Genomic DNA, 27,078 nt, shown 5'->3' with positions numbered 1-27,078 from the left:
CCTGAGTCACCTATTACACATTCATTTTTGCATTAAACTACATTCTTATGTGGTTGCTTTGGTATTTATTTTTTATTCTTTCATCTAGTAGATGTTCATAGAGTGCTAGGTGCTGAAAATGAAGAAAAAAATGTTCTTCTCTAGAAGTGTATAATTATGTATATTATTTCCTCTGTTAAGATTGTAGGCTCTTGCTGGGCATGATGGCTCACACTTATAGTCCCAGCACTTTGGGAGGCCACGGTGGGCAGATCACTTGAGCCCAAGAGTTTGAGACCAGCCTGGGCAACTTAGTGAAACCCTGTATCTACAAAAAATACAAAAAATTAGCTGGATGTGATGGCACACACCTGTATTTCCAGCTACGCAGGAGGCTGAGGCGGGAGGATCACTTAAACCTGGGAGGCAGAGGTTGCAGTCAGCTGAGATTGCGTCACTGCACTACAGCCTGGGTGGCAGAGCAAGACCCTGTCTCCAAAAAAAAAAAAAAAAGAGAAAAAAAGATTGTAGGCTCTCAGAAGATAGTGTTTTCTGTTGCATTTTACTCTCAAATAGTGCTATATGCCTAGTACTCAATAAATACAGACTGAATAACCAAAGGAAAACTTTTCTCCGTTTTTTAAGGCAAACAGTTCTGCTATTATTGATCACATATTTGCCAGTAAAGCAGTGGTGAATGCCGCAATTCCAGCCTATCACCTAAGAGACCTTATCAAAAGGTATGTTACACGTACCATAAACTTGCTTTGCATACATGTACTATGTGAAATGGTACGTCTTTTTTTTCTCTGAACAGATTTATATTATTATTTCTAGTTTGCTTGATCCATGTAGGGGTTTTGTTCCCCTAGAAATAAGTCTATGCAAGCTAGCTTCCTGTAAGGAACATAAGTAATGAAATAGTTGTACCAAATTTGTTTTCAAAGGAATGTTCTTTTGCTCATAGTATCAGATGTTAAGCTTTTCCTGGCAGCTGCCTTTTCACTGGAAGATAGATTCACTGTACCTTTGGCCTCTCATAGCCCTGGCAGTTCTATATACTTGATGGAAAGCAGGTTTTTAAAGAGAGTCTTTATTAACTAAAGATTGAGTTTGCTTTTGGACTACTCCCCTCCCCCCAAAAAAAGACCCAAAAACCATTTCGAATAAGATAGTTTTTTATTATACTTTAAATAATTACTCTTGACAACGGTCTGGGGACAGGTACAGTTTTTCTGATATCTGAATAGATCCAAATACAATAGATATTTTGAAAATACAAATGTGTACAGTCATGTCATTTAACAATAGGGATCTGTTGTGAGAAATATGCCATTAGGTGATTTTGCCATGCCGACATCATATAGTACTTACATAAACGTAAATGATACAGACTTCTGCCCACACCTAGGCTATATGGCACAGTCTATTGCTCTTAGGCTACAACCTATATAGTGTGTTACTGTACCAAATACTATAGACAGTTGTAATACAATGGTAAGTATTGTGTCTAAACATAGAAAAGGTACAGTAAAAATATAGTATAAAAGATTAAAAATGGTATACCTTATGGGGCACTTAACCATGAATGGAGCTTGCAGGACTGGAGTTGCTCTGGGTGATTCAGTGAGTGAGTGGTGAGTGAATGTGAGGGCCTAGGACATTACTGTACACTATAAGACTAGGGGTAAACACTGTATACTTTGCCTACACTATATTTATTTAAAAATTTTTTCTTTCTGTTTTTGAGACAGAGTTTCACTCCATCACCCAAGCTGGAGTGCAGTGGCACAATCTTGGCTCACTGCAACCTCTGCCTCCCAGATTCAAGCGATTCTTGTGCCTCAGCCTCTCGAATAGCTGGAATTACAGGTGCATGCCACCATGCCCAGCTAATTTTTGTGTTTTTAGTAGAGACGGGGTTTCACTATGTTGGCTAGGTTGGTCTCGAACTCCTGACCTCAAGTGATCGGTCTGCCTCAGCCTCCTAAAGTGCTGGGGTTACAGGTGTGTGCCACCGCTTCTGGCCAAAATTTTTTTTCTTCTATAATAAATTAACTTTAGCTTAACTGTAACTTTTTTACTTTATAAACTTTAATTTTTCTTTATCTTACTTACTTTTAAAATTTTTTGTTAAAAACTGAGACACAAGCACACCTTAGCTTAGACCTACACAGGGTCAGGATCATCAATATCATTGTCTTCCACTTCCACATATTGTCTTACTGGAATGTCCACAGGCACAGTAACATGCATAGAGCTGCCATCTCCTATGTTAACAATGCCTTCTTTTGGAATACCTCACAAAGGACCTGCCTGAGACTATTTTACAGTCAACTTTTTGGGGGAGGGGGATGTACTTTAAAATAGGAATAAAAAAATATAGTTGTAAATACATAAGCCAGTAACACAGCTATGTATTGTCATTATCAAGTACAGTAGATTTGTTTACATCTATGTCCTACTGCAACACATTACTCACCTGCATTACCACAAGCATGTGAGTGATGTGTTGCGATAGGACATTATGATAGCTACGATGTCACTAGGTGATAGGAATTTTTCAGCCCAGTATAATTTTATGAGATCGCTGTCGTATATGTGGTCCATTGTTGACCAAAACGTCATTGTGCAGTGTATGACTGTATTATTAAATAGTAGGCTTTTCAGGTTTCTAGACTATGGACTGGAAGTGAATAAAATAATTAGTACACTAGAAAGGTATGGATCCCTTGTCTGAGTTAGAGTATTATAGTTTCCTTTGAATATTGGCCCTGTAAACCTTTAAATTAGTTTTATTAACTCTTTACCTTGAAATAGTTACAGACTCACAGGACTTTGCAGAAATGTTACAGAGAGGTCCCTACCATTTACCCAGTTTCCCCCAGTGGTAACTTTTTACATAACTGTAGTATATACAGTATCAAAACCAGTAAATTGAAATAGGTATAATCCACACGATTTATTCCGATTTCACCAATTTTACGCATACTTACTTGTGTTTTTCAAATTAGTTTTAAATAGCTGTTAGTATCTGATTGATATGAGATATTATAAATTGCATTTTACATTGACGAGATGGGAGTGAAAAATTATAAAATGGATTCTAGCCTGGAAGTTAAATTTTTATCTAAGTTCTAGTATTGACTTTCTTATTTTTATTTTTTTTAAATAATAGACCCCCCCACCATTTTACATAGAATACTAAATTTGGAAACTATAGAAAGTCAAGATGAGGAAAATAAAAATTATAAACCCACATTCTAGTGTTAGCACTTTGGTATATTTCCTTCCACTATTTTTCTGCATTTTGCATTATATATCCATGCAAGTCGCTGAACCTTTTTTGTTGCTGTTGTTGAATAAAGCACAGACACTAAAAACACTAATTAAACAAATGTGTAGCTTAATCTGTAGGAACATTGTACCCATCTTGTAACTACCATTCACATCAAGAAATAAAACTTTGCCCATCACCCTGGAAGTCCTGTATGTGTCTCATCCCAATCTCATACATTTTTGTTTCCTTGAGTGTCTTATATTTTACTGCATGTGCTTCTGTTGAAAGTTTGATGACTCAGTAATTGCCTTTTCATTAAAAGCCACTTGGTCTTCCAGCCTGGCCAAGATGGTAAAACCCTGTCTCTACTAAAAATACAAAAAAATTAGCCGAGTGTGGTGGCACGCGCCTATAATCCCAGCCACTCAGGAGGCTGAGGCAGAGAATTGCTTGAACCCAGGAGGTGGAGGTTGCAGTGAGCTAAGATTGTGCCACTGCAATTCAGCCTGGGCAACAGAGTGAGAATCTGTCTCAAGAAAAAAAAAAAAAGTCACTTGGTCTTCTTGTCTAGATGCCCAGAGGATTTTAACTTTTTCTTCAATGTATAGTAATTTTATCAAAATGTATTTTGATTTTGATTGTTCTGGGTCAGTATTCTCAGAAATACGGTATGTCTCTTAAATTACAGTTTTTAAATATTTTTTCTGTTCTTTGTGGTTTTCACTTTCATGTCCTCCTAGTCTACATGCATTTGATTTTCTTTGCCTTATATTCAATATTGCCATTTTTTCTTTTCTTTTTTTTTTTTGAGACAGAGTTTTTGCTCTGTTGCCCAGGCTGAAGTACAGTGGCACGATCTCGGCTCACTGCAACCTCTGTCCCCTGGGTTCAAGCAATTCTCCCACATCAGCCTCCCAAGTAGCTGGGATTACAGGCTACTGCCACCATGCCTGGCTAATTTCTGTATTTTTAGTAGAGACAGTATTTCGCCATATTGGCCAGGCTGGTCTCGAACTCCTGATCTCGTGATCCGCCTGCCTTGGCCTCCGAAAGTGCTGGGATTACAGGCGTGAGCCACAGTGCCCAGCTGCCATTTTATCTTGATTCTATATTATCTCTTTTTCCTTTCTTTTTTTAAGAGACAAGTTCCCACTATGTGCCAGGCTAGTCTTGAACTCAAGTGACCTTCCAGCCTCAGTTTCCCAAAATGCTGGGATTACAGGCATAAGCCACCACCCCCAACCCATTATTTCTTTTTTTATTTTTATTTTTATTTTTTTTTTGTGAGACAGAGTCTCACTCTGTCGCCCAGGCTGAAGTGCAGTGGCGTGATCTCGGCTCACTGCAAGCTCTGCCTCCCAGGTTCACGCCATTCTCCTACCTCAGCCTCCCGAGTAGCTGGGACTACAGGCGCCCGCTACCACACCCGGCTAATTTTTTGTATTTTTAGTAGAGACAGGGTTTCACCATGTTAGCCAGGATGGTCTTGATCTCCTGAACTCGTGATCCACCTGCCTCAGCCTCCCCAGATGTTGTGATTACAGGCATCAGCCACCATGCCCGGCCTCTTTTTTATTTTTAAAAATATCCTCCTTTTTGTCTACTATTTCTCTTTAAGACATTATTGGTTGTGTTTATTCATCCTTGTATCTCTTGTAGTGTAATTTTATTTTATGAAATGATTTTTAAAAATGTCTAATTCTTTCCTGAGTTCTATTACCTTATTTTTGTGATTTTCAATTTTTTTTCTGTTGCTCTTTCACATCTTGAATCATTTTTTAAAAATGTCTTTAGCTCATTTGAGTTTTTTGCGGGGGGAGGAGAAGACAGAGTCTCACTCTGTCACCCAGGCTGGAGTGCAGTGGCACAGTGCTCACTGCAACCTCCGCCTCTCAGGTTTTAGCATTCCTCCCTCCTCACCCTCCCGAGTAGCTGGGATTACAGGCGGACGCTGCCAGGCCCAACTAATTTTCATGTTTTTAGTAGAGACAAGGTTTCACCATGTTGGCCAGGCTAGTCTGGAACTCCTGACCTCAAGTGATCTGCTTGCCTCAACCTCCCAAAGTGCTGGGATTTATGGGCGTGAGCCACCACGCCTGGCCATTTACCTCATTTTGAAATGGTAGGCTCATGGCCATAATCCCAGCACTTTGGGAGGTTGAGGCGAGCAGACCACTTGAGGTCAGGAGTTCCAGACTAGCATGGCCAACATGGTGAAATCCTGTCTCTACTAAAAACACAATTTAGCTGGGCCTAGCAGCATCTGCCTGTAATCCCAGGTACTCTGGAGGCTGAGGCAGGAGGATCGATTGAATCCCGGAGGCAGAGGTTGCAGTGAGCCAAGATTGCACCATTGCACTTCAGCCTGAGTGACAGAGCAAGACTCTGTCTCAAAAAAAAAAAAAAAAAAAAAAGGTAGATTATAATGGTCATGTCTTTCTGGCATACATTATCTGAGATTTATCATTTTGTAGTTTTTTTTTTTTGTACAATAGATACTTTTCTTTCTCTTCTCTTCTCTTCTCTTCTCTTCTTTTCTTTCGAGGCAGGGTCTCACTCTGTGACCCAGGCTAGAGTGCCATGGTGTGATCACAGCTAACTGCAGCTTTAAGCAATCCTCCCACCTTAGCCTCCGAAGTAGCTGGGACCACAGGCGTGCACCACCATGCCTGGTTTATTTTTTTGGTAGACAAAGTCACACTATGATGCCCAGGCTGGTTTCAAACTCCTGGGCTCAAGTAATCCTCCTGCCTTTGCCTTCTAAAGTGCTGGGATTACAGGCATCAGCCACCATGCACAGTCAGTTATAATCCTTTTTATGTTGCTCCTTTTTATGTGAAAATTATTTTCCTAAACTTATAAGAAAATATACTTGGGATAACTTTTCTTATTATATAGGGCTCCCTCTTCTGTTGTTTTGTGTAATATTCCCCAAAAAGTGACTTTTTTCAGAGATCTCCTGGCTCTTCTCTTCTGCTTTTTTCTGGTGCCTCTCTCTCTCCTCTCACCCTGCTCAATTTGGATTCTATTCCCAAGATTTCTTCTCACTGTGGGACTCTGCACTGAAAGAAAGCTTTGGCTGGTTAGTTTTAAGAGGTATTAGTGTCTAGATTACTCCAACCTCTTATGATTTTACAAAGAATTCCTTGTATTCACTTAGTATTAGAATGTATAACCCCTTATAGTTTCAGCTGCTTTTCTCCAGCGTCTTGCTGTGCAGTCCAGTGAGTACCTTTTGGCTGTTTGGGGTTATTTTTTTTCTGGTTCATCAGATCAATTGTAGCTTTCCTCTGCCTTCTTACACATAGATGCCAATATAGTGCAAATCTTATGGCTATTGATAGTTTGGCACTATAGGTTTGTGTGTGTGTGTGTGTGTGTGTGTGTGTGTATGATGGAGTCACACTCTGTTGCCCAGGCTGGAGTGCAGTGGCACGATCTCGGCTTACTGCAACCTCCACCTCCCAGGTTCAAGTGATTTTCCTGCCTCAGCCTCCCAAATAGCTGGGACTACGGGTGCACGGCACCACACCTGGCTAATTTTTTGTATTTTTTAGTAGAGATGGGGTTTCACCATGTTGGCCAGGCTGGTCTCAAACTCCTGACCTGAAGTGATCCACCCACCTTAGCCTCCCAAATTGCTGGGATTACAGGCGTGAGCCACCACACCTGGCCTAGTTTTTGTTTTTTAAGTGGCTTATTTTTACTTTATAAATGCTTACTTACAATAAGGAAATAATGGTCTTTTTATGCCACAAACACTTCAGTAGCTATATAGAGATACATTAATTTTATTAGACTATAACAGCATCTCGGTCTTTTTTTTTAATGACATAAAATTATATGTATTTATCATGTACAACATGTTTTAAAGTATATATACATTATGGAATGATTAAATCTAGTTAATGAACAAATGCATTATTTTACATAGTTATCATTTTTTGTGATGAGAGTTTTTAACATTCACTGCCTATGTTTTTCAAGAATCCAATATATCATCATTAACTAGAATCACCATGTTGTGCAGTAGATCTCTTGAACTTATTCTTTCTATCTAACTGTAATTAGGCATCTTTTGGCTTTGGCCAATGTCCCCCCAAACTCCTCTCTCCACTAACGCCCCCACCCAGCCTCTGGTAACACCATTCTTCTCTCTACTTCTGTGACATCAGCACTTTTTAGAATTCACATAGGAGTGAGATCATGCTGTATTTGTCTTTCTGGACCTGGCTTATTATAACACTTAACATGATGCCCTACAGGTTCATCTGTGTTGAAAATGACAGGATTTCCTCCTTTTCAATGGCTGAATAGTATTCCATTGTGTATATATATCATGTTTTCTTTTTTTACTCATCTGTGTTTTTCTTTTTTCTTTTTTTTTTTTTACTTCTTACACTCATCTTTTTTTTTTTTAAGCTAACATGCAAGAAATGAACACTTATCTGTTAATAGATACTTAGGTTGATTCCATATCTTGTCTATTGTGAATAGTGCTGCAACAAACATGGGCCTACAGGTATCTCTTCATCATACTGATTTCATTTCCTTTGGATATATGCCCAGTAGTGGGATTGCTGGTAGTTCTTTTTTAAAAAATTTTTTAAGGGGCCTCCATACTACTTTCCATAATGGCTTTACTAATTTATATTCCCACCAACAATGTGTACGGATTCCCTTTTCTTTATGTCTTTTGTCTGTTTGATAATAGCTATTGTAGTAGATATGAGGTGATACCTCATTGTGGTTTTGGTTTTTCATTTTCCTGATGATTAGCGATATTGAGCATTTCTCATATACTGTTGGCCATTTGTATGTGTTCTTTTGAGAAATGTTTGTTCAGGTCTTTTGCTCATTTTTTAATTGGGCTATTTGTTTCCTTGCTATTAAGTTATTTGAGCTCTTTTTTTTCTTTTTTCTTTTTTCTTTTTTTTTCCTTTGAGACAGAGTCTCGTTCTGTTGCCAAGGCTGTAGTGCAGTGGTGTAAACATGGCTCACTGCAGCCTTGAATTCATAGGGTCAAGTGATCCTGGAACTACAGGTGCATGCCATCACACCAGCTAATTTTTAAATTTTTTTTGTAGAGAGAGGATCTTGCCATGTTGCCCAGGCTGGTCTCAGATTCCTGGGCTCAAGCAGTCCTCCCACCTGTGCCTCCCAAAGTTCTGGGATTACAGATGTGAGCTACCACACCCAGCCAAATTGAGTTCCTTATATATTTTGTATATTACTCCCCTAGCATATGTATAGTTTGTAAATATTTTCTCCCATTCTGTAAGTTGTCTCTTCACCCTGTTCATTGTTTCCTTGGCTATGCAGAAGGATTTTAGTTTGATATAATCCCATTTGTCTGTTTTTGCTCTTGTTGCTTGTGCTGTTGAAGTTATATTCAAAAATTCAATGCCCAGAACAATGTTGTGCAGCTTTTCTCCTGTTTTCTTCTAGTAGTTTTAGGTCTTACATTTAAATTGTTAATCCATTTTGAGTTGATTTTTGTGTAGGTGAGAGATAAGGGTTTAATTTTATTCTTTGGCGTGTTAATATCCAGTTTTTCCCAGCACCGTTTATTGAAAATACTGTCCTTTCCCCATTGTGTATTCTTGGCACCTTTGTTGGAAATCAGTTGGTTGTAAATATTTTTTTTCCCTGGGCTCTCTGATCTGTTTCATCAGTCTGTGTGTCTGTTCTCATATCAATACCATGCTGTTTTGGTTACTGTAGCTTTGTAGAACTTTTTTGAAGTCAGGCAGTACAGTGCTTCCAGCTTTGTTCTTTTTTCTCAAGATTGCTTTGGCTACTCAGGGTGTCCCTATGGTTTTTGTTATATATTTTGTCCATGGGTTTTTGGTTTTGCTATCTAGTTGCTTTATTAGTAGAGAAATTTGATGAGATTCAACAATCATCCCACCGATATCTTTTTTTTTAATTGTGTTACCCTAAATCTGTGTCTTTTTTTGTCACTCACTGTTATAGAGTGTAGGTCACTTTGCAGTGTTTCATTTATTAATCAAAAGTGTTATTTTAAATCACAGTATAATGTCATAGGTATGTATCATGAATTACTAAACCATTTACTAATAAATAGCATTTGTATTCTTTGTAAGTGAATGATTCAATAAATCATGCTAATATAATTAATGCTGTGATGAACATTTAGACATTCTTACTTTCTTTAATGGTTGCATTTTCAAAAGATTCAGCAGAAATGATAAGGCACCTATTTTTGTGTTTTAGCATGCTTCATGATGATCCAAGCAGAAGAATTCCTGCTGAAATGGCGTTGTGCAGCCCATTCTTTAGCATTCCTTTTGGTAAGTTGTGTATTCTTTTATTTTTTTCTTGGTCATTTGACAGTCATACAAGACATCAGCACTAATTTATATTCCCAAGTTCCTTTATCTGGTGTTCAACTTATTTGGGGGGATTTACATTTAACCATATTATGATGAATTTTAACAGCCCCTCATATTGAAGATCTGGTCATGCTTCCCACTCCAGTGCTAAGACTGCTGAATGTGCTGGATGATGATTATCTTGAGAATGAAGAGGAATATGAAGGTTAGTGTTTTCTAAATTATATTTTAATGTGTCTTTCTTAAATAAGTCTGGAATAAACATATCCGTAACATTTTCATATTTCCCAATTTATCTAATGAGAATATTGAACAATATGATCTCTAATATACTCTCACTTTTTTTTTTTTGAGGCAGTGTTTCACTCGTTGCCCAGGCTGGAGTGCAGTGGCGCGATCTCAGCTCACTGCAACCTCTGCCTCCTGGGTTCAAGCCTCAGCCCCTCAAGTAGCTGAGATTACAGGCATGTGCCACCAGGCCTGGCTAATTTTGTATTTTTAGTAGGGACGGGGTTTTACCGTGTTGGTCAGCTGGTCTCAAACTCCTGACCTCAGGTGATCCACCAGGCTCAGCCTCTCAAAGTGCTGAGATTACAGGTGTGAGCCACTGTGCCCAGCCCTCTCACTTTTTTATTCATAATGTCCTTTTGACTCTTTTACGTTTCATCTTTACCCAGTTAATGAAAAAGATTAATTTTCCCAACAACTTCTATCTCTCTGGTCTGTCTCTTCTAGCCTTTCCCTATGCTTGCATTTCTCCATTTTAGCTCTCTTTTTTGCTTTTAAGACATATTAACTGAGTATTTACTATGTGCTGTTGTGGGATTACTTCCCGTCTTTAGTATAGTAGGGGAGACAGCTACATAAACAATTATAGTTCTGATAATCTGAAGATAGGGTACTATACAATGGCAGAAAGGACAAGTACTTAACCCAATCTCAGTAACTGGTGAATGCTTCTCTACGGACGTTATATCTGAGCTCAGTAATTTGGAGTTGCTTGACTAAAAGTTGAGGGGTTAGGAAATAAGTAGCACAAACACATAGATATGAAAGTGTCAGAAAACAGCAAACTGATATGACTGTATCTTAAGATATTTGTTGGGGAGCAATCAGTTAAAGCTAATGAGGTAGCCAGAGTACAGACGAGTTTGCTATGTTTAAGAATTTGGATTTTATCCCAGAGATAGTAACACCAAAATACAGATATGTGAAGAACTTTGCGTCAGGTATAGAATAATATCTAGTTTATGGTTAAGTATTCAATACCTATCTGTTCTTTGTTGAATGCAGTAAGGAGTTTATTAAATAATTTTAAATGGGAGAATGACATAGTCAAACCTGTATTTTAGTAGGGACATTTTGGAAACAGAGAGGGAGTGGACTAAAACAGGGCCAAACTTAGACCAAGGACAACAGCTGTGAAGCATTTGCATCAACCTATTGTTACTACTACTGGAGAGACAATTTTGTGTAGCGGTTAAGAGTGTAGACTTAACAAAAATTACCTGAATGTGGTGGCACATGCCCATAATCCCAGCTGCTCAGGAGGCTGAGGTGGGATAATCGCTTGAACCCAGGAGGCAGAGGTTGCAGTGACCCGAGATTGCACCACTGCACTCCAGCCTGGGCAACAGAGTGAGACCATCTCAGGAAAAAAAAAAAAAAGAATGTAGACTGAGTTTACATTATGCCTCTATCACTTACTAGCTTCTTTGCAGTTTTCTGCAAAAGAAGGAAACTATAGTTTCCTCATCTATAAAATGGAGATAATAAATAGTACCTATCTTGTAGAGTTGTTGTGAAAATTAAATAATGTATAAACATTTCCTAGAACCATGCCTGGCAAATAGTAAGCACTCAACAAATATTACCTATTATTAACCACTAGAATACAATCTGGTTTGTTCTGTTTATTGCTATATTAATAGCACTGACACACAGTAGGCACTCAAATATTTATTATAGGAAGAAAGGGAAGATGGAAGGAGAAATAATTCGCAAGGAGCCAATCTATCTAAATGTAGTGACTAAGTGGATATGAGAGCAAGAAGTGAGGCAGGTTGGGGTTTTGCACGAGGCATCTGAATTAAACCACTTGGCAGATGGTGGTCCTAGTTAAAGAGGTAAGGAATAAAAGAGAAAAAGCAGACCTTGGGGATTCATTTTGGACAAGAGGAATACCTCCTGTACTCACTGAAATAGGTTGGAAGAGAAAGAATTTTGGTGTGGCTGTATCTAAGTTACGTAAGTTATAAGTAAAAGTAGGTAGGAAGTTAGTGATGTTCCTGCGTAGTAACCAAATATTTTCTGTATATGTCCTTCAGCACTCGATTTTGGACTTTTCTAATTTTTTCCTATTATTTTATTTACTTTCAGGTCTTAACTATTATTTTGCTAACAAATGATGCTCAAATATCCTCTAGACTCTTGACCTATTTTTAATTTCTGTATCTTCTGCCCATAAATTATATCAGTTTTATGTCCTCTTAATATTTAAAATAGGAAAAAATTTAAAACAGAAAGCTTTATTTTATGTTTCCTTTTCCTTTTACTTTGTTTCTTGTTCTCTGGCTTATCTTAACACTTACTTTGTGCCTAGTACTTTATATATATTATTTGAGAGGTAGTAGTTATTTTTCCAGTTTGTAGATAATGGAAGTAAACTTAGGTTTATTCACAAAGCTAGTAAATATTTTTAAAGCCAGATATTTAGGTCTGTATATCTCTAAAGCTCTTATTTTTCTATTTAAAAATATCAATTGCTTAATATTAAATATTCTCCTTGTAGAAAATTAAAATGTTACAGATAAGGCTAATTATATGACAGTACCTCTTGTAAATGATTTCATGTCCCTACAGTGTAGTGAGAGAACTGTAATTTCTTTGAGTCTGTGACCATTTTAAGAGTCTTGAGTTTTCAGGTTGTCTATCTGAAAGAAAGTCTTGCCCTCAGCATTGTTTCAGGTTACGAAGGTGCAATGGCTCTGAATTTCTTGGAATCAGTTCAGAATACTACTTAGGTCCTTTCAGTCTTCATCTTTGTAAAGACCTGCTGTCTTCATCACCTCATTCTGTCTACTCCTAATAGTTTTTATCTCTTTAAAACTGAAGCTTGGCCGGGCGCGGTGGCTCATGCCTATAATCCTAGCACTTTGGGAGGCCGAGGCGGATGGATCACGAGGTCAGGAGATCGAGACCATCCTGGTTAACACGGTGAAACCCCATCTCTACTAAAAATACAAAAAATTAGCCAGGCGTGGTGGCGGGCGCCTGTAGTCCCAGCTACTCAGGAGGCTGAGGCAGGAGAATGGCATGAACCCGGGAGGCGGAGCTTGCAGTGAGCTGAGATGGCACCACTGCACTCCAGCCTAGGCGACAGAACGAGACTGTCTCAAAAAAAAAAAAAACAAAAAAAGTGAAGCTTGGCCTGTTTTTGAATAAACCTTTAGACAACCATATAACTCTCCTTTTCTATCTTGCTGTGACTTTTTTTCTGCTTTTAAATACACGGAGTCTTTACATTTTGTTTAAATGTTGCTATTGAATCTTAGTGTTTAAGAATCTGAAGTGAACTAAAGTGCAGCAGACAATATGGTACCATTAAATACCTTTGTCACTTCTGATGAACGGGGTCGTCATGAAATAACGAGTTTCTTAGCTAGAAATTATGGTATGTGTTGGAACAGCTGTCTTGTAATCTTCATAGAGGCAGGGAAGGAAGTTAAACCTTACATTATAGACCAAATTAAATTTCAAATCAAGTAAAGATTAAAATACTAAAACAAGGGAATGAAATAGGGAGGAAGGGAAAAGAAAGGGTGAGGGAAGGAAGTAGAGCAGGTAGGAAGCAGATAATTTTTTAATATAAAAAGACATTGTAGAATTTTGTTTTTTAATATTCCTGAAGTTGGAAAGGCCTTTTTTGAATATGGCAAAAAACTCAGAAGCAGTGTAATAAGCATTGAACAAAATCAACCCTGACAAAAATCACCCTAAGAAAGATTAAAAGACAAAGGATAATTTAAAGAAAAAATATTTATAGTTTAAAGAAAAAATATTTATAGCTCTTATTACAGTTTATGGAAAAGGAAGTAGACAAGTATTTTACACATATGCTTTTACTCTCTATTATTCTTGAAATGCTAATTAGAGCCAAACTGCAATATCTTTGTTACCCATCAAACACATTGACAGTGATGGAACATTTGATTATCCTCTTGTGGGTAAGGGTATAAGGAAGCAGACATTTTTGTACATTGCTAGAGAAAGTTTACATTGGTAAACTTTTATGGAAAGCAAATTGGAAAAATTACAAATTTATGTCAATTTTGACCCAGCATTTCTATTTCTAGAATGTCAACTTAGAAATACACAAGTGAGGCTGGGTGCAGTGGCTCACGCCTGTAATCCCAACACTTTGGGAGGCCAAGGCAGGTGGATCACCTGAGGTCAGGAGTTTGAGACCAGCCTGACCAACATGGTGAAACCCTGTCTCTACTAAAAATGCAAAGATTAGCTGGGTGTGGTGGCACACGCCTGTAATCCAAACTGCTTGAGAGGCTAAGGCAGGAGAATCACTTGAACCCGGGAGGTGGAGGTTGCAGTGAGCCGAGATTGTGCCACTACACTCCAGTCTGGGAACAGAGCAAGACTCCATCTCAAAAAAAAAAAAAAAAAAGGAAAGAAAGAAATACACAAATGAAATGAGATATGCATAGGGGAGTTATCTATTGCAGTACTGTTTTTAATGGTAAAAGTTTGGAAATTGTCTAATCAGTATTGGACATATAAGATAATATATTGAACATTGATAGAATAAAATATTTCATAACCATTAAAACAAATGAGAAAATTTTATGGGATAATTTGGAAATATCTTAAAGGACATATTTAATATAAAAAGCAAGGTATTTTTATAATTTCATATTTGCTTGTATATAAGTTTATAATAATGGCAGAATACAGAAGAAATTGGCGAGGCGCGGTGGCTCACGCCTGTAATCCCAGCACTTTGGGAGGCTGAGGTGGGTGGATCACAAGACCAGGAGTTTGAGAACAGCCTGGCCAATATGGTGAAACCCCATCTCTACTAAAAATACAAAAATTAGCTGGGCGTGGTGGTGCGCGCCTGTAGTCCCAGCTACTCGGGAGGCTGAGGGAGAAGAATTGCTTGAACCCGAGAGGTGGAGGTCGCAGTGTCACGCCACTGCACTCCAGCCTAGCGAGACTCTGTCTAAAAAAAAAAAAAGACAAACTGATACTATGTATTGCCTTCAAGGAGAATAGAAGGTGGAAGACTATTATTTAAAATTTTGAATCATTTGAATGTCAACTATTCAAGACATAAAATGACCTCATTACTAGTTATGTATTCTTGAATTCTTTGATGATTAAAAAATTTAAAATGTTGAATACTTGTTTATTATATCAGAGCAGTTACTGTTATATGTTTTAATAATCAGATGTTGTAGAAGATGTAAAAGAGGAGTGTCAAAAATATGGACCAGTGGTATCTCTACTTGTTCCAAAGGAAAATCCTGGCAGAGGACAAGTAAGTGAATATTTTCATAATTGCAGATTACTCAGAGGTTATTAAAATTCTGCGTTTAATGTTTTAGTTCTGTAGGAAGATGTACAACAAAATTTTACTAGGGATTATGAGTTTTGCATTTTAATGATTTTTATATTCTGACTTGTACTTTTTACTTCTTCTAAAAGTTCTATAATATGCTTGCATTTTTTTAGCACTTAAAATTTTTTTTTTTTTAAATATTGGCCGGGTGTGGTGGCTTATGCCTGTAATCCTAGCACTTTGGGAGGCTGAGGTGGGTGGATTACTTGAGGTTAGGAGTTCAGAGATGGTGAAGCCCTGTCTCTACTGAAAATACAAAAGTTAGCCAGGCGTGGTGGCACATGCCTGTAATCCCAGCTCCTTGGGAGGCTGAGGCAGGAGAATCACTTGAACCCAGGAGGCAGAGGTTGCAGTGAGCCAAGATCCTGCCACTGCACTCCAGCCTGGGCCGGGAGAAATGAGTGAGACTTCATCTCAAGAAAAAAAAAAAAACTACTTTTGGCCGGGCGCCGTGGCTCACGCCTATAATCCCAGCACTTTGGGAGGCCGAGGCAGGTAGATCACGAGATCAGGAGTTCGAGACCAGCCTGGCCAACATGGTGAAACCCTTTCTCTACTAAAAATACAAAAAATTAGCCGGGCATGGTGGCGCATGCCTCTAATCCCAGCTACTCGGGGGGCTGACGCAGGAGAATCGCTTGAACCTGGGAGGTGGAGGTTTTAGTGAGCGGAGATCACGCCACTGCACTCCAGCCTGGGCAACAGTGTGAGACTCCATCTCAAAAAAAAAAAAACTACTTTTGAGCCACTGTAAACAGTAACACCAGGCCAGGCGAGGTGGCTCATGCGTGTAATCCTAGCACTTTGGGAGGCCGAGGCGGGTGGATCACCTGAGGTCAGGAGTTTGAGACCAGCCCGGCCAACATGGTGAAACCTCCTCTCTACTAAAAATACAAAAATTAGCCAGGTGTGGTGGTAGGTGCCTATAGTCCCAGCTCTTCAGGGGGCTGAGGCAGGAAATTTGCTTGAACTTGGGAGGCTGAGCTGCAGCAAGCTGAGATTGCTTTATGGCACTCCAGCCTGGGTGACAGAGCGAGACTCCATCTCAAAAAAAAAAAAAAAACAGTAACAATAACACCAACTGCTAAATCATGCTTTATTTCAGGTTCAGCTGGAGAAATGTTTTAGTCTAATTTTGTTCTAATTAGGTAGAGTTAGAAAGCCAATTAGGTTAGGTTCTAATTGTAATAGAAACTATCAGTGATAGTTTAAAGATGGAAAGTGTGCTGGACTGAGAATTCTTGAACCTGAGTTCTAGCCTCAATATGATTAGCTTTGTGATGATCCTCATTTTCTTCATCTTTAAAATGTGTGGGGTAAAACTGTTATCACTGCATTTTCTTTAGAAACTCTAATTCCAAATTAAATTATATGACAAAGAATGTAAGAAAATATTTATTTGTAGCATTTTTATTTTTCGAGAGATAGAATTTTGGTTTGCTTTATCTTAGGGTTCCTCATTCTTGACACTGTTAACATTGAGCCTGATCATTCTTTTGTTGGAGTAGCTGTCCTCTACACTATAGAACGTTTAACAGCTTTCCTGATTTCTACCCACTTTGGACAACAAAAATGTCTCTAGACACTGCCCAGTGTCTGTCCTGTAGGGGGTGAAGTCATCTCTGGTTGTGGATTATTTTATTTTATCTTTTTTTTTTTTTTTTTTTTTTTTGAGACAGGGTCTCACTCTGTTTCCTAGGCTGGAGTGCAGTGGCGCGATCTCAGCTCTCTGCAACCTCTGCCTTCCAGGCTGAAGTGATCTTTCTGCCTCAGCCTCCCGCGTAGCTGGAACTACATGCACATGTGCCACCACACCTGGCTAATTTTTTGTAGAAACGAGGTTTTGCTATGTTGCCCAGGGTGGTCTTGAACACCTGAATTCAAGAGATCCACCCGATTTAGCCTCCCTAAGTGCTGGGATTAAAGGCGTGAGCCACTGCGCCCAGCTATTATTTTATCTTAATAGCTTAGTATTATGAACATTCCTGACAACTGAAAAAATATGAAAACAAAAATATGAACACAGTTTTATTCTAGTCCTAATGAAAAGTTATTGCCAAACTAGTGATAATAGTTTTACATTTAGTATCACATACTGAATACTAGTATGTATAATTGTATCATTGCTGTTTAGTCATTTAACTGATATTTATTGAGCATTTATTATGTTCTAGGTACCCATCATAAAAGTGGTCAAATCAGATTTTTAAAAATGTGATAAGTGCTAGGGAGAAAAACAGATTAAGGAAGAAGCCTAAGGAGTGCTGGGGTAGGTAGGGTGGGTTGCACTGTTAAATGGGTTAGTAGGGAAGGACATCTGAGAAGGTCATATGAATCAAGATTTGAGGGAAGTGAGGAAGAGAATTTTAGGCAAAAGGAACAGCAAGATCCAAGGCCCTGAGCATTCCTGGCAGATTTGAGGAGGCCGATGTGGCTGTAGCAGAGTGAGAAAGAAGAATAGTAGGAGATTAGATCAGAGAGATTAGGGAGTGGTAGGGGTCATATTAAGTAGAGTGAGCTTGGTAGAGTATTGAGATTACATTGGCTTTTACTCTGAACTAGGGCAAGGTATTGGAAGATTTCGAATGAAGGACTAACATGATCTGACTCAATATTAGCCCCAGTGGTCAAAGTGAAGTGGAAGATACAGAATAGAGAGAGAGGAGAAAGCTTTTCCAGAGAGAAGTATCCAGGTTTAAGATGATATGAAAAAAGTATCAGTGAGAGGAAAGTTGCTATTTTGAGAAGTTTTCACTGACATTTAAAGGAGAGTGAAAGCAGCTTTTGATAAACTCTTGGAATCACAGATTTAATCTATCTAGGCTTTTGAAAATGTCCATTACTTAGTTGTCAAAGGCATTCTTCATTTGAATTTTTAATTCAGGCAAACATGATTTTATAAGGAATGTTACAAAAAACACTGAAAAATAATGAATGCATCTGATAATGCAATTATAAAAATAATCAGAATTAAAATGATACAGCCCTATTAATTTCATAATAATTTATAAAAATAAGATGCCTTTCTTAGTGTGGGATGGTGTAGTATAGAAAAGTATAGCCTATCTGAAGCAAGAATCAGGTAAAAAAAAAATCAGGAATAGATTCATTATTCCTTTTTGGGGTGGGGTGGGGGAGGGGACAAGGCCTTGTTCTGTCACCCAGGCTGGAATACATACAGTGTCGTGATCTCGGCTCATTGCAGCCTCGACTTCCTGAGCTCAAGTGATCCTCCCAACTCTGCCTCCCAAGTAGCTGGGATTACAGGCACATGCTACCACACCTAGTTAGGTTTTGTTTGTTTGTTTTTGAGATGAAGTCTTGCTCTGTTGTTGCCCCGGGTGGAGTGCAGTGGCGCAATCTCAGCTCCCTGCAACCTTCACCTCCTGGGTTCAAGCGATTCTCCTGCCTCAGCCTCCTGGGTAGCTGGGATTACAGGTGTGTGTCACCTTGCCCAGCTAATTTTTGTATTTTTAGTAGAGACAGGGTTTTACCGTGTTGGTCAGGCTGATCTTGAATTCCTGACCTCGTGATCCACCTGCCTCGGCCTCCCAAAGTACTCGGATTACAGGAGTGAGCCCCTGCACCCAGCCAAATTGTACTTCCTAATAGGTGCAATTTCCAGCAGATTTTGACCAGTATTTTTACCTTTTTCACTTGTAAAAATACAGATTATCATCCAGGTACCATTGAAATGCAGTTGCTGTCTGGGCTATTCAGCCGTATCTTTGGCAAATGTCTAGTGTTGTTCATCACTCCTGTAATGACCTTAGCAAAAGATTGTACATGATTCACACAACTTGTCTTTGAGAGATTTTTCAGAGTTGAGCTGAGTTGTGAGGAAGTATTCTAAACCTTGCTGCCCTGAAGTATAGTTCATAGACCAGCAGCATTGGCATCACCTGGAAGTTTGTTTAGAACAGAAACTCAGGCAACATCTTAGACCTAAGGAAGCAAAATCTGCATTTTAATAACATCTCCAGTTGATGTATGTACATTAAAGGTGGTAAAGCACTGGTCTAAAACAATCTTGGTGGAAATGAAATGTTTTTTTCTCTGTCTTTCAGGTCTTTGTCGAGTATGCAAATGCTGGTGATTCCAAAGCTGCGCAGAAATTACTGACTGGAAGGATGTTTGATGGGAAGTTTGTTGTGGCTACATTCTACCCGCTGAGTGCCTACAAGAGGGGATATCTGTATCAAACCTTGCTTTAATCAGTAACCTAAGGACTGTTTCCTTTTTCTCCTCTTCCATTTCTTGGGTTATTCCACATCTGAATGCAGGAGTACCCCCTTACCATTTTAAGAAGGTACTTTGTACATTTATTTAATCCTACTAATATGCAGCCATTGCCCAAGCAGTGACTGCGTTGCATACATTTGGCACTGAGTAGGACAAGACCTCTCAGCTATACATTGAGGGGTTTTAGAGCATCCATGTGGGCAACCCTTTTTTGTGCAGGAGAGCAGGTGTTGCTCTTCAGTATGTAGCCTAAAAAAATCTTAATTATTTCATGGATCATGAAGCAAGGATGAATAATATCATGTCTCGGTAAATACTAACAAATTTGTTAGGTTTGGTGACATCATTTACAGATTATTTCTTTATGTTGTCCAGTGGTTCTTATTGTTGATATCCATAAGCTGGCACTGGATGCTCTTAGTAATGTTAAGTAATTGTCAAGCAGCAGTTACCTACTGTGTTCTTAACACTGAGTTGTGAATTTTTTCTTAAAGCAGTACTGTAGTACTGAATATTCCTTTAAAGGAACTGCAGTGAGCCTATCTATGTTTTTTTAAATTAAGGCTTTTAAAATAGAAAGCTGATGCTTGATCTTGCACAATTTTTATGTCTAGTATGTATGCTTGAGTGAGTGTGCGAGTATGAACGATTAGAGAAAATTTGAGTCAGTGTACTTTATAGTGTGAATCCTGTGAGCTAATACAGTCTATACTTATTTCTTCCCTACCTGTTTCACATCCGTAAGATTTAAGATATACATTTTTTGAGAGGTAGTCTGTCTGATACAATGTAAATGACAAAACATAATTCCTGAGAGGCCCAGAACAAACTGGAGTCTAGCCTGGAGTTAAATTGAGACTTCTAAAATGATTGCAACAAAGACTAAGTTGTGCCAGATGTAAATCAACCCCTCTTTTAGTTTACTTTAGACTTTGTATTAGCTCATCTTTTTTGTAGTAAATCTATAGTTTTAAGGTTTCTCAAGATGTGGCTCTACCTACTATGATGGAAAATTGAAGTGGGTCAAAAGAATTAGATGTACAGTGAAGGGGAAAGAAAAAAAAAGGGCGAAGAGAGGGTGGAAAATAAAAGGATTCTTTTTTTCTTCCTTTCTGTTTCTCATATCCCTGCTCCCTTTTTCCTCCCCTTCCCTCATTCTCTGCCTCTGTCCTTAGCTGAAGACAAACTAGAGGAACAGCATCCCAGGTAGTTTGGCTTTTGACTGCAAGGTAGTTAAGAAAGGTGTAGATATAATGAGGTAGAGTAGAAAGGAAGAAAAACTCAAAGAATTCTTAAAAGGATTCATAGCAACCTAATGTGTCCGTGAGTAGAGGATGCTGCTATTCGTGAGTTCATGGACACAAGTTGATGACATGGTTTTTAGAATTATAATTATGGATTCTTCTTATTTCATGGTAGGTTGTCTTTAATGATATAAAAATTAGGATGCCTTTATGAAACACTGATTATACCAAAAAAAAAAAAGACAAGTTATATACAGGTTATTAATTTTTTTATTTATTTATTTTTTCCTAAGGAAAAAGTCTTCTGTCTTTCCCTGCTGGAAGCCTTCTCATATTTCCTTATGTTTGCCAGGCAGGTTGCTGAGAGTCCAATTAGGATTTGCGTTTTACAGAATGAAATACTTTACCCCACTCAAACAATTACTGTTTGACATTTTAGTTATTTATAATTGTCAAATTCAGGACTCTCCTTTAATGTTTATTATGAAACCAAATTTGGCATAAGGAGGCTGATTTATGAATTACCAAAGGGTCTTGTGGCATGTTCCCCAATATATGCCCTTAGAAGGAAGAACTATTATTTTTTATTTTGACCCTTTCAGGAGTTGATTATAAATTGGTTTGTTTTCAAGTCAGAATTCAAGTGGGCAGAACCAGTATTGTGAAGACCTAAACTTTCCTAAATGTTCATATGGGTAGCAGATTTTGTGGTGATTAGAAACATCAGGTCCTTAAATATGATGAACATGGGATACAAAGAAATTCTTTATAAGGGCAAGTATCCTAAGTTAGCACATTTACTTTTCTCTCCCCTCCGCCCCCAAAAGAAAAATCCTTACAAATAAACTGCAGGTAGGCTTCTAAGCCTAGTCCTGCAGTATGCTGCTAACATCTTGATGCCAATCTTCACAGCATTCTTTGATTGTCATCTTATTGCTGATGCATTCATACATATATTTAGTGCTTGACACTGTAGAATTTTGTTACAGAAGATGGTAACTAGATTTTAAGGGAGCTGAGGGAATAATTGATGAGCCTTGAATTAACCATGCATTTGATTAGATGGGGTTTTTTTTGTTGTTGTTGTTGTTTTTTGAGATGGTGTCTTGCTGTGTTGCCCAGGCTAGAGTGCAGTGGCTCAATCTCGGCTCACTGCAACCTCTGCCTCCCAGGTTTGAGCGATTCACCTGTCTCAGCCTCCCCAGTAGCTGGGTTTACAGGCACTTGCCACCACACCTGGCTAGATGTTTTATATTAAAGCCAGAGAATTGAAAAAGAAATGCCTCCTGTGATTTAAATTATTTTATAGCTCTTAGCCTGTTCTACCAAAGATCACATTAGCAGATTACCCCTCCCTCCTGTGATATTATCTTTCTTAAACCTGAACCAAATATTATCAAAAGATACGAGTTTCATGATTAGGATGAAATATATACATAGGGATTTTGATTTCTTAAAGTTATTGAAAGACCTAGAAATTTTATTTTTGAGAGAAAGGGTAAAGAGGTGAGGGTTCATGTCACTTAACCCCTACCCTTTTGGGCAAATTTTGTCTCAGGTAGTGTTTCATTCCCTAAATTAATACCTGTGCTTCCTTGCCTCTCACCTTCCCAGTTACTTCTTTGGGGTATTACTGTGGCACATTGTACACCCAGAAAAGGCACATACAGTGATTATTGTTTTGTGGAAAATACTTGATTCTTTTGAAATATATTTGGAGGGGGTAGCTAGCTAGCCACTGTCAAAACTAATGCTGTATTTACAGGACAAAAACAAGTAGAGTTGGACACCTCAGTAAGAGACAGCATTAACTAAAAGTACTGACTGCCTTTTAAAGGAATTTTTAAAACTATCCTTTTGCAATAAGAGATCCGCATTTATTACCACTGGTTGTCTTCCTTTTTTGTGGCCACCAATATAGCAGCTCTCTTTAGAGGGATTCCCTTTCTGCTATGCCTTGAGCCAAACTGGCTGCTTTTAGAACAAAAACCATAAGTATGGTTTTACTCGAACTTCTCTTTGTTTTTATTGAGAGAAATATTGCCTTCTTTTTGGTACTCCAGCTGCTAAAGAGTGCTGAGATATGTTAAATTATTCTTCAAAAGAAAATCTCCGAATACTCATTTAACTTGTCTTCTAGATTCATGTTGCTTATATTTTAACTCTTGAGCAAGTTTATTGTAAGGAATGCTGCCATATAGAGAAAGCTGAAGAGAAACCATGGGCAGAAGGCTTTTTTCTGTCTTGTTACACTGGACCTTCACTCTGGTAAGGGCATCAGTTACTTTTCTGGAATAAAAGGCAGAGTTAGAGCACTTAGCAGATGCTGTTTCATGGCTTGTTTTAGTTAATTCATCATGCAGATAACTAACATTTGGGTATTTTTTGTTTTAGGTCTTATTTTCTGTTAGGCCTATCTTACACATCATTTCTACTATCAGTATACTTGGCAGCATGACTTTTTTTCTTTTTTTTTACAGTTAATTTAATGTAAATCAGCACCATTGTAAATGATAGTAATTGTAAGAACATAGTTACTGGGTGAAGGAGTAGGGGAGACACTCAGTAACCATATATTTACCTAGACACTTATGCAAGGGTACATGCTAGGTGGCTTTATTCAGATTCGGGTACAGTTGGAATCACATCATGACTTTGAGTCTGATGGATGTGTAGATAAAGATTTAAGCAAGTGCCTTGTGTTTCCTGGAAAATATTAAAACTCATTTGGGTGAAAGCTTCCCAGATGATGATAATTAATAGCACTTCTGCCTTTTTCCTGGAGTAACTTTTAGATTGAGTCACATATGATAGTATAAAAGTCCAAAATTTTCTTGGTTTACCTTTGTTTTATTTTTCATGTATATATTCACTATCTGCCTGGAAATAGCCTTGGTTTACCTTGTTTTTTTGTATGTGTAAAACTATTCATGTTTGATTTTATTCCAATATTATATATGATGGAAAAGCCAGAATTGTCTGGCAGAATTTAATTCTTCCTTGGATCTCTAGTTCTGTTTTTAATATCGGGTTCCTTCATCAAATGTTATTACTGTAGCTCTGTGATATAATTTCATTTCTTGTCAATTATGGTCACATATAGACAAGTACTTGGTCACAATTAGCTCAAAAGAATCCCCATTTCTTAAGGTGCTCAGTCAATCACCTTTATTTTGAGATGGTAGTTTTTCAAGTTAGTATTACTTACTACCTTTCTTGATGAATATAAAAATGTTGTCTCCATCATACGGAGCTGAGCCTCTTGTGGTATATTAAGATAAGTCCCATTCTTAATCACAGAAGAACATGGAAATTTTAGTTTTTGGAGTACCCAGAATTGTAAAGATTTTGTTTCATTTTGTTTTAGGATAGCTTCTCTGCCTGATACTATAGGATATGTCATGTTTGTTATTGTAGCCACTTCCCTCAGATGTTTTTCACTATTTTTAAATTATATAATGACCAGTAGATTCACAGTGGCATGTACTTGACAAGTGCTGTGGATATTTAAGAAGAAGGTAAATAATTTTAATATTTTTGCTGTAATTTTATAGGGGCAGTGGACTGTAAGAGAAATATCTATAAATCAGAGAGTATTTAGGAAACTTTGTATTTTATAGGTGGTCATTAAAGTGATCTTCAGGATATAAGATAGTGTACACAAACTTTATTCTCCTGCTAGGAAATTTTTATTCATTTTCCTACCACTCAGCACTTTTGTTCTGCCTTGTACTGCTTATGAGGATTAATGTTTCAAATTGGCTTTATTTGTGCTTTTCAGAGAGTTGTCATAATTGTGGCAGTTGTGTTTGTGGCACTGTAAATGCTGGAATTCATGGGAAACTTATCAAATGACTGCTTGAGTGTTATTTCCCATTAAATTGGGTAGCTGTCACAATAACCAGAAGAAATCTTGTGGCTCTTTTGAAGAAAGCCATGTATGTTTTGTTACCTAGGTTCATAGTATTATAATATAAAGGCAAAGAGAAGCATTCTATCTTATTTGTCTTATAAACCATTAATCTTTTTTTGTGCAGAAGAGAGCTTATTTTGTTATACTGCTTGTATAATGGAAATAAGTCACATTCTGGGGGAAAAAAACTGGAATTGTTTGTATTTTGTTTTTTTTTTTTTGCGGGGGGGAGTCTTTATGTGAAAAATCAGAGCTACTTGTTACCATAAGCTCTTACTATCAACAAGATAATTATTTGTTATCACTTTTTTATCCCAGGTTGGAATTGCTTTCCCCTTCTAAGTTATCTTCCCTTAATAATATTTATGATACCAGGACAGTGAGGGTATAAGAGCAAATGTAGTGAGGTATTCAAAAATCATGCATATATGGACTCAAAAGTTCTTTAGTTATTTGAATTATATATAGCTATATTATTTTATTAGCTTGGGTTGTCAGAAGATTGCCAATTTTAAGAGTAAAGAGGAGAGAGATAAGTAATAAAAATAGAGGAGGGGAAGAAAATGGCTCCCTTACTGGTCTTAGTAGTCTTCTATATAGTTAATGAGCTAAAAAATGATACTTAAAGTTCCAGGTTTGGTACCGCTAGCATAGAAACATTGCCTTTCCTACACATTCCTCATCACTGTTTCCTCAGAAAATTATTTTAAGAGTTTGTGAAACCAGATTAAATATCTATATTCAGTTTGGCCTAATTTTTAAAAATAAATATTTATACTCCAGCTTTTGTGTATTTGGTGTACATCACCACTTATGCAAATCAAGGATCAGAAAACTGGAGGTTAGCCATCTCCATTATTTCCTTTTGCACAATGGGTACAGTGGGTGGCATTAGTATGCACTAGCTGCAAAGTTACAGCACCTTATGGAAATAAGTATGTTTATTATAATAAAAAAAAAAAGTTAAGCTGCATCTCTGTAGATTATTTACTTTGCAGACTGTACAGCTGCCATATCTTTTCCAGCAGAATTTACTCTTCCATTCTTAATTCTTTTTTGAAATATCTTAAATAATTTAACATTCCTTTATAACCTCTTAACAGTGTCAAAACTGGGGTAGAAGGGATTTTATTTTTTCCCAAAAGGGCTCCATCTTTGCTATCTGTTGATCAGTCTTAGAAAATCTAATTATGATCAATTAATTTTAACGGTTGATGGCATCCTGTGTCAGCTGGAGTAGTTGGTTGTGAATATTAAAACCTAGTACTATTTTCCCTCAGTAACAGGTAATTGCTACATTTTTTATAAGAAGGTATGGTTAGAAAAAAATGTGAAAGATCACTTAAACCAAAGCCAGTTACAAGGAGTAATCTCTCCTGTTGGTTTACCTTCACCTCAGAACTACAAGAATATTACAATACATAGTGAATAGTTGTCTGTAACATTTCTACCAGTTGTTTCAGTAGCATATTGGTCTTGGCATTTCTTGGCACTGTGGTTCTGCTGTATTATTTGTGATGTCTCATTGTTTGTGAGCTTTTGTTTTTGTTTTTTTTTAAAGAAAAAACAAAAAACAAAAACTAAGTGGGACTATATATGTAGATGTGTGTCAGTACCAAAAAGTTATTTTCTCAAATCCCTGAATTTCTGATTTCCATTCAAGTCTTTTAAACTCTTTCCTGCTGAATAGCAAAGAACTTTTATTTTCCACTTCCCTGTATTCCTAAAAAGTGTGAACAATGTGTTTCAGTTGACTGTATTGCATACTTTTTTGCTGAAGACTTTTTCTGTAAACACAATTGCCTTGTTCAGTTTTGTTGTAAACTGACTTACCATAAGATGCACTGTTGATAATGCTTTCTGATGTGTTTGATAAGAGTGATAAATAAAAGCTTAAAAATAAAGGAGTTGCTTTTTAATTTCAACTTTTTCTATACTTAGTATAAATATTCAGATAACAGGTAAATATGTTTATTTTATGATTTAATTTTAACTAAAAACTGCCATTAAAAATTTCCATGTGGCTTTAACCACCCATTTCTAAAGAATATGATTTTTCTTTTTTGGAAATCTTGCATCAAATTGGCAATACTGATACGTAATTTTTTATTTTGGAAAAGTGTTCTTGATATTGTAGAAACAGCCAGGTCTAATGAAAAGAACCAGAGTTCAGAGTCAGGAAATTTGTGTTCTAATCTTGGCTGTTTTATCAACTTGGATGTCTTTAATCCAGTGATTCTGCTTTGATAATAGCTGTATTTTTATGTTGTGAGGACCAAATGAGATAATAGGTGCAATAGTAATAAAACAGCCATAAATCATGAAGCATCAACTAGGTGATGGATACCATTTTAGTTTATATCATGTTTAATGTTCCCTTTTTCCATATGGGAACTGAGACCCAAATAACCTGAGACCCAATTAACTGA

General features: G+C 37.5%; 1 protein-coding gene across 1 annotated transcript in view; it reads left to right on the top strand.

Annotated features, from left to right (window-relative positions):
* Positions 1–26,553, top strand: part of UHMK1 (U2AF homology motif kinase 1) — a 31,898-nt gene extending 5,345 nt beyond the window's left edge. The window contains exons 4-8 of the mRNA XM_054494592.2: positions 625–719; positions 9,497–9,573; positions 9,722–9,820; positions 15,081–15,169; positions 19,318–26,553. Of these exons, the coding sequence (XP_054350567.1) occupies positions 625–719; positions 9,497–9,573; positions 9,722–9,820; positions 15,081–15,169; positions 19,318–19,464 (507 nt within the window). The 3' untranslated portion in view covers positions 19,465–26,553. The remainder of the gene's footprint in view (positions 1–624; positions 720–9,496; positions 9,574–9,721; positions 9,821–15,080; positions 15,170–19,317) is intronic.
* Positions 26,554–27,078: the final 525 nt, after the last annotated feature.

This window comes from Pongo pygmaeus, chromosome 1 (genome assembly GCF_028885625.2).
Source record: "Pongo pygmaeus isolate AG05252 chromosome 1, NHGRI_mPonPyg2-v2.0_pri, whole genome shotgun sequence".
In the NCBI taxonomy this organism is placed as follows: Eukaryota; Metazoa; Chordata; class Mammalia; order Primates; family Hominidae; genus Pongo; species Pongo pygmaeus.
The sequence above is the reverse complement of the archived record's forward strand: the minus strand, read 5'-3'. Positions and strand labels throughout refer to the sequence as shown.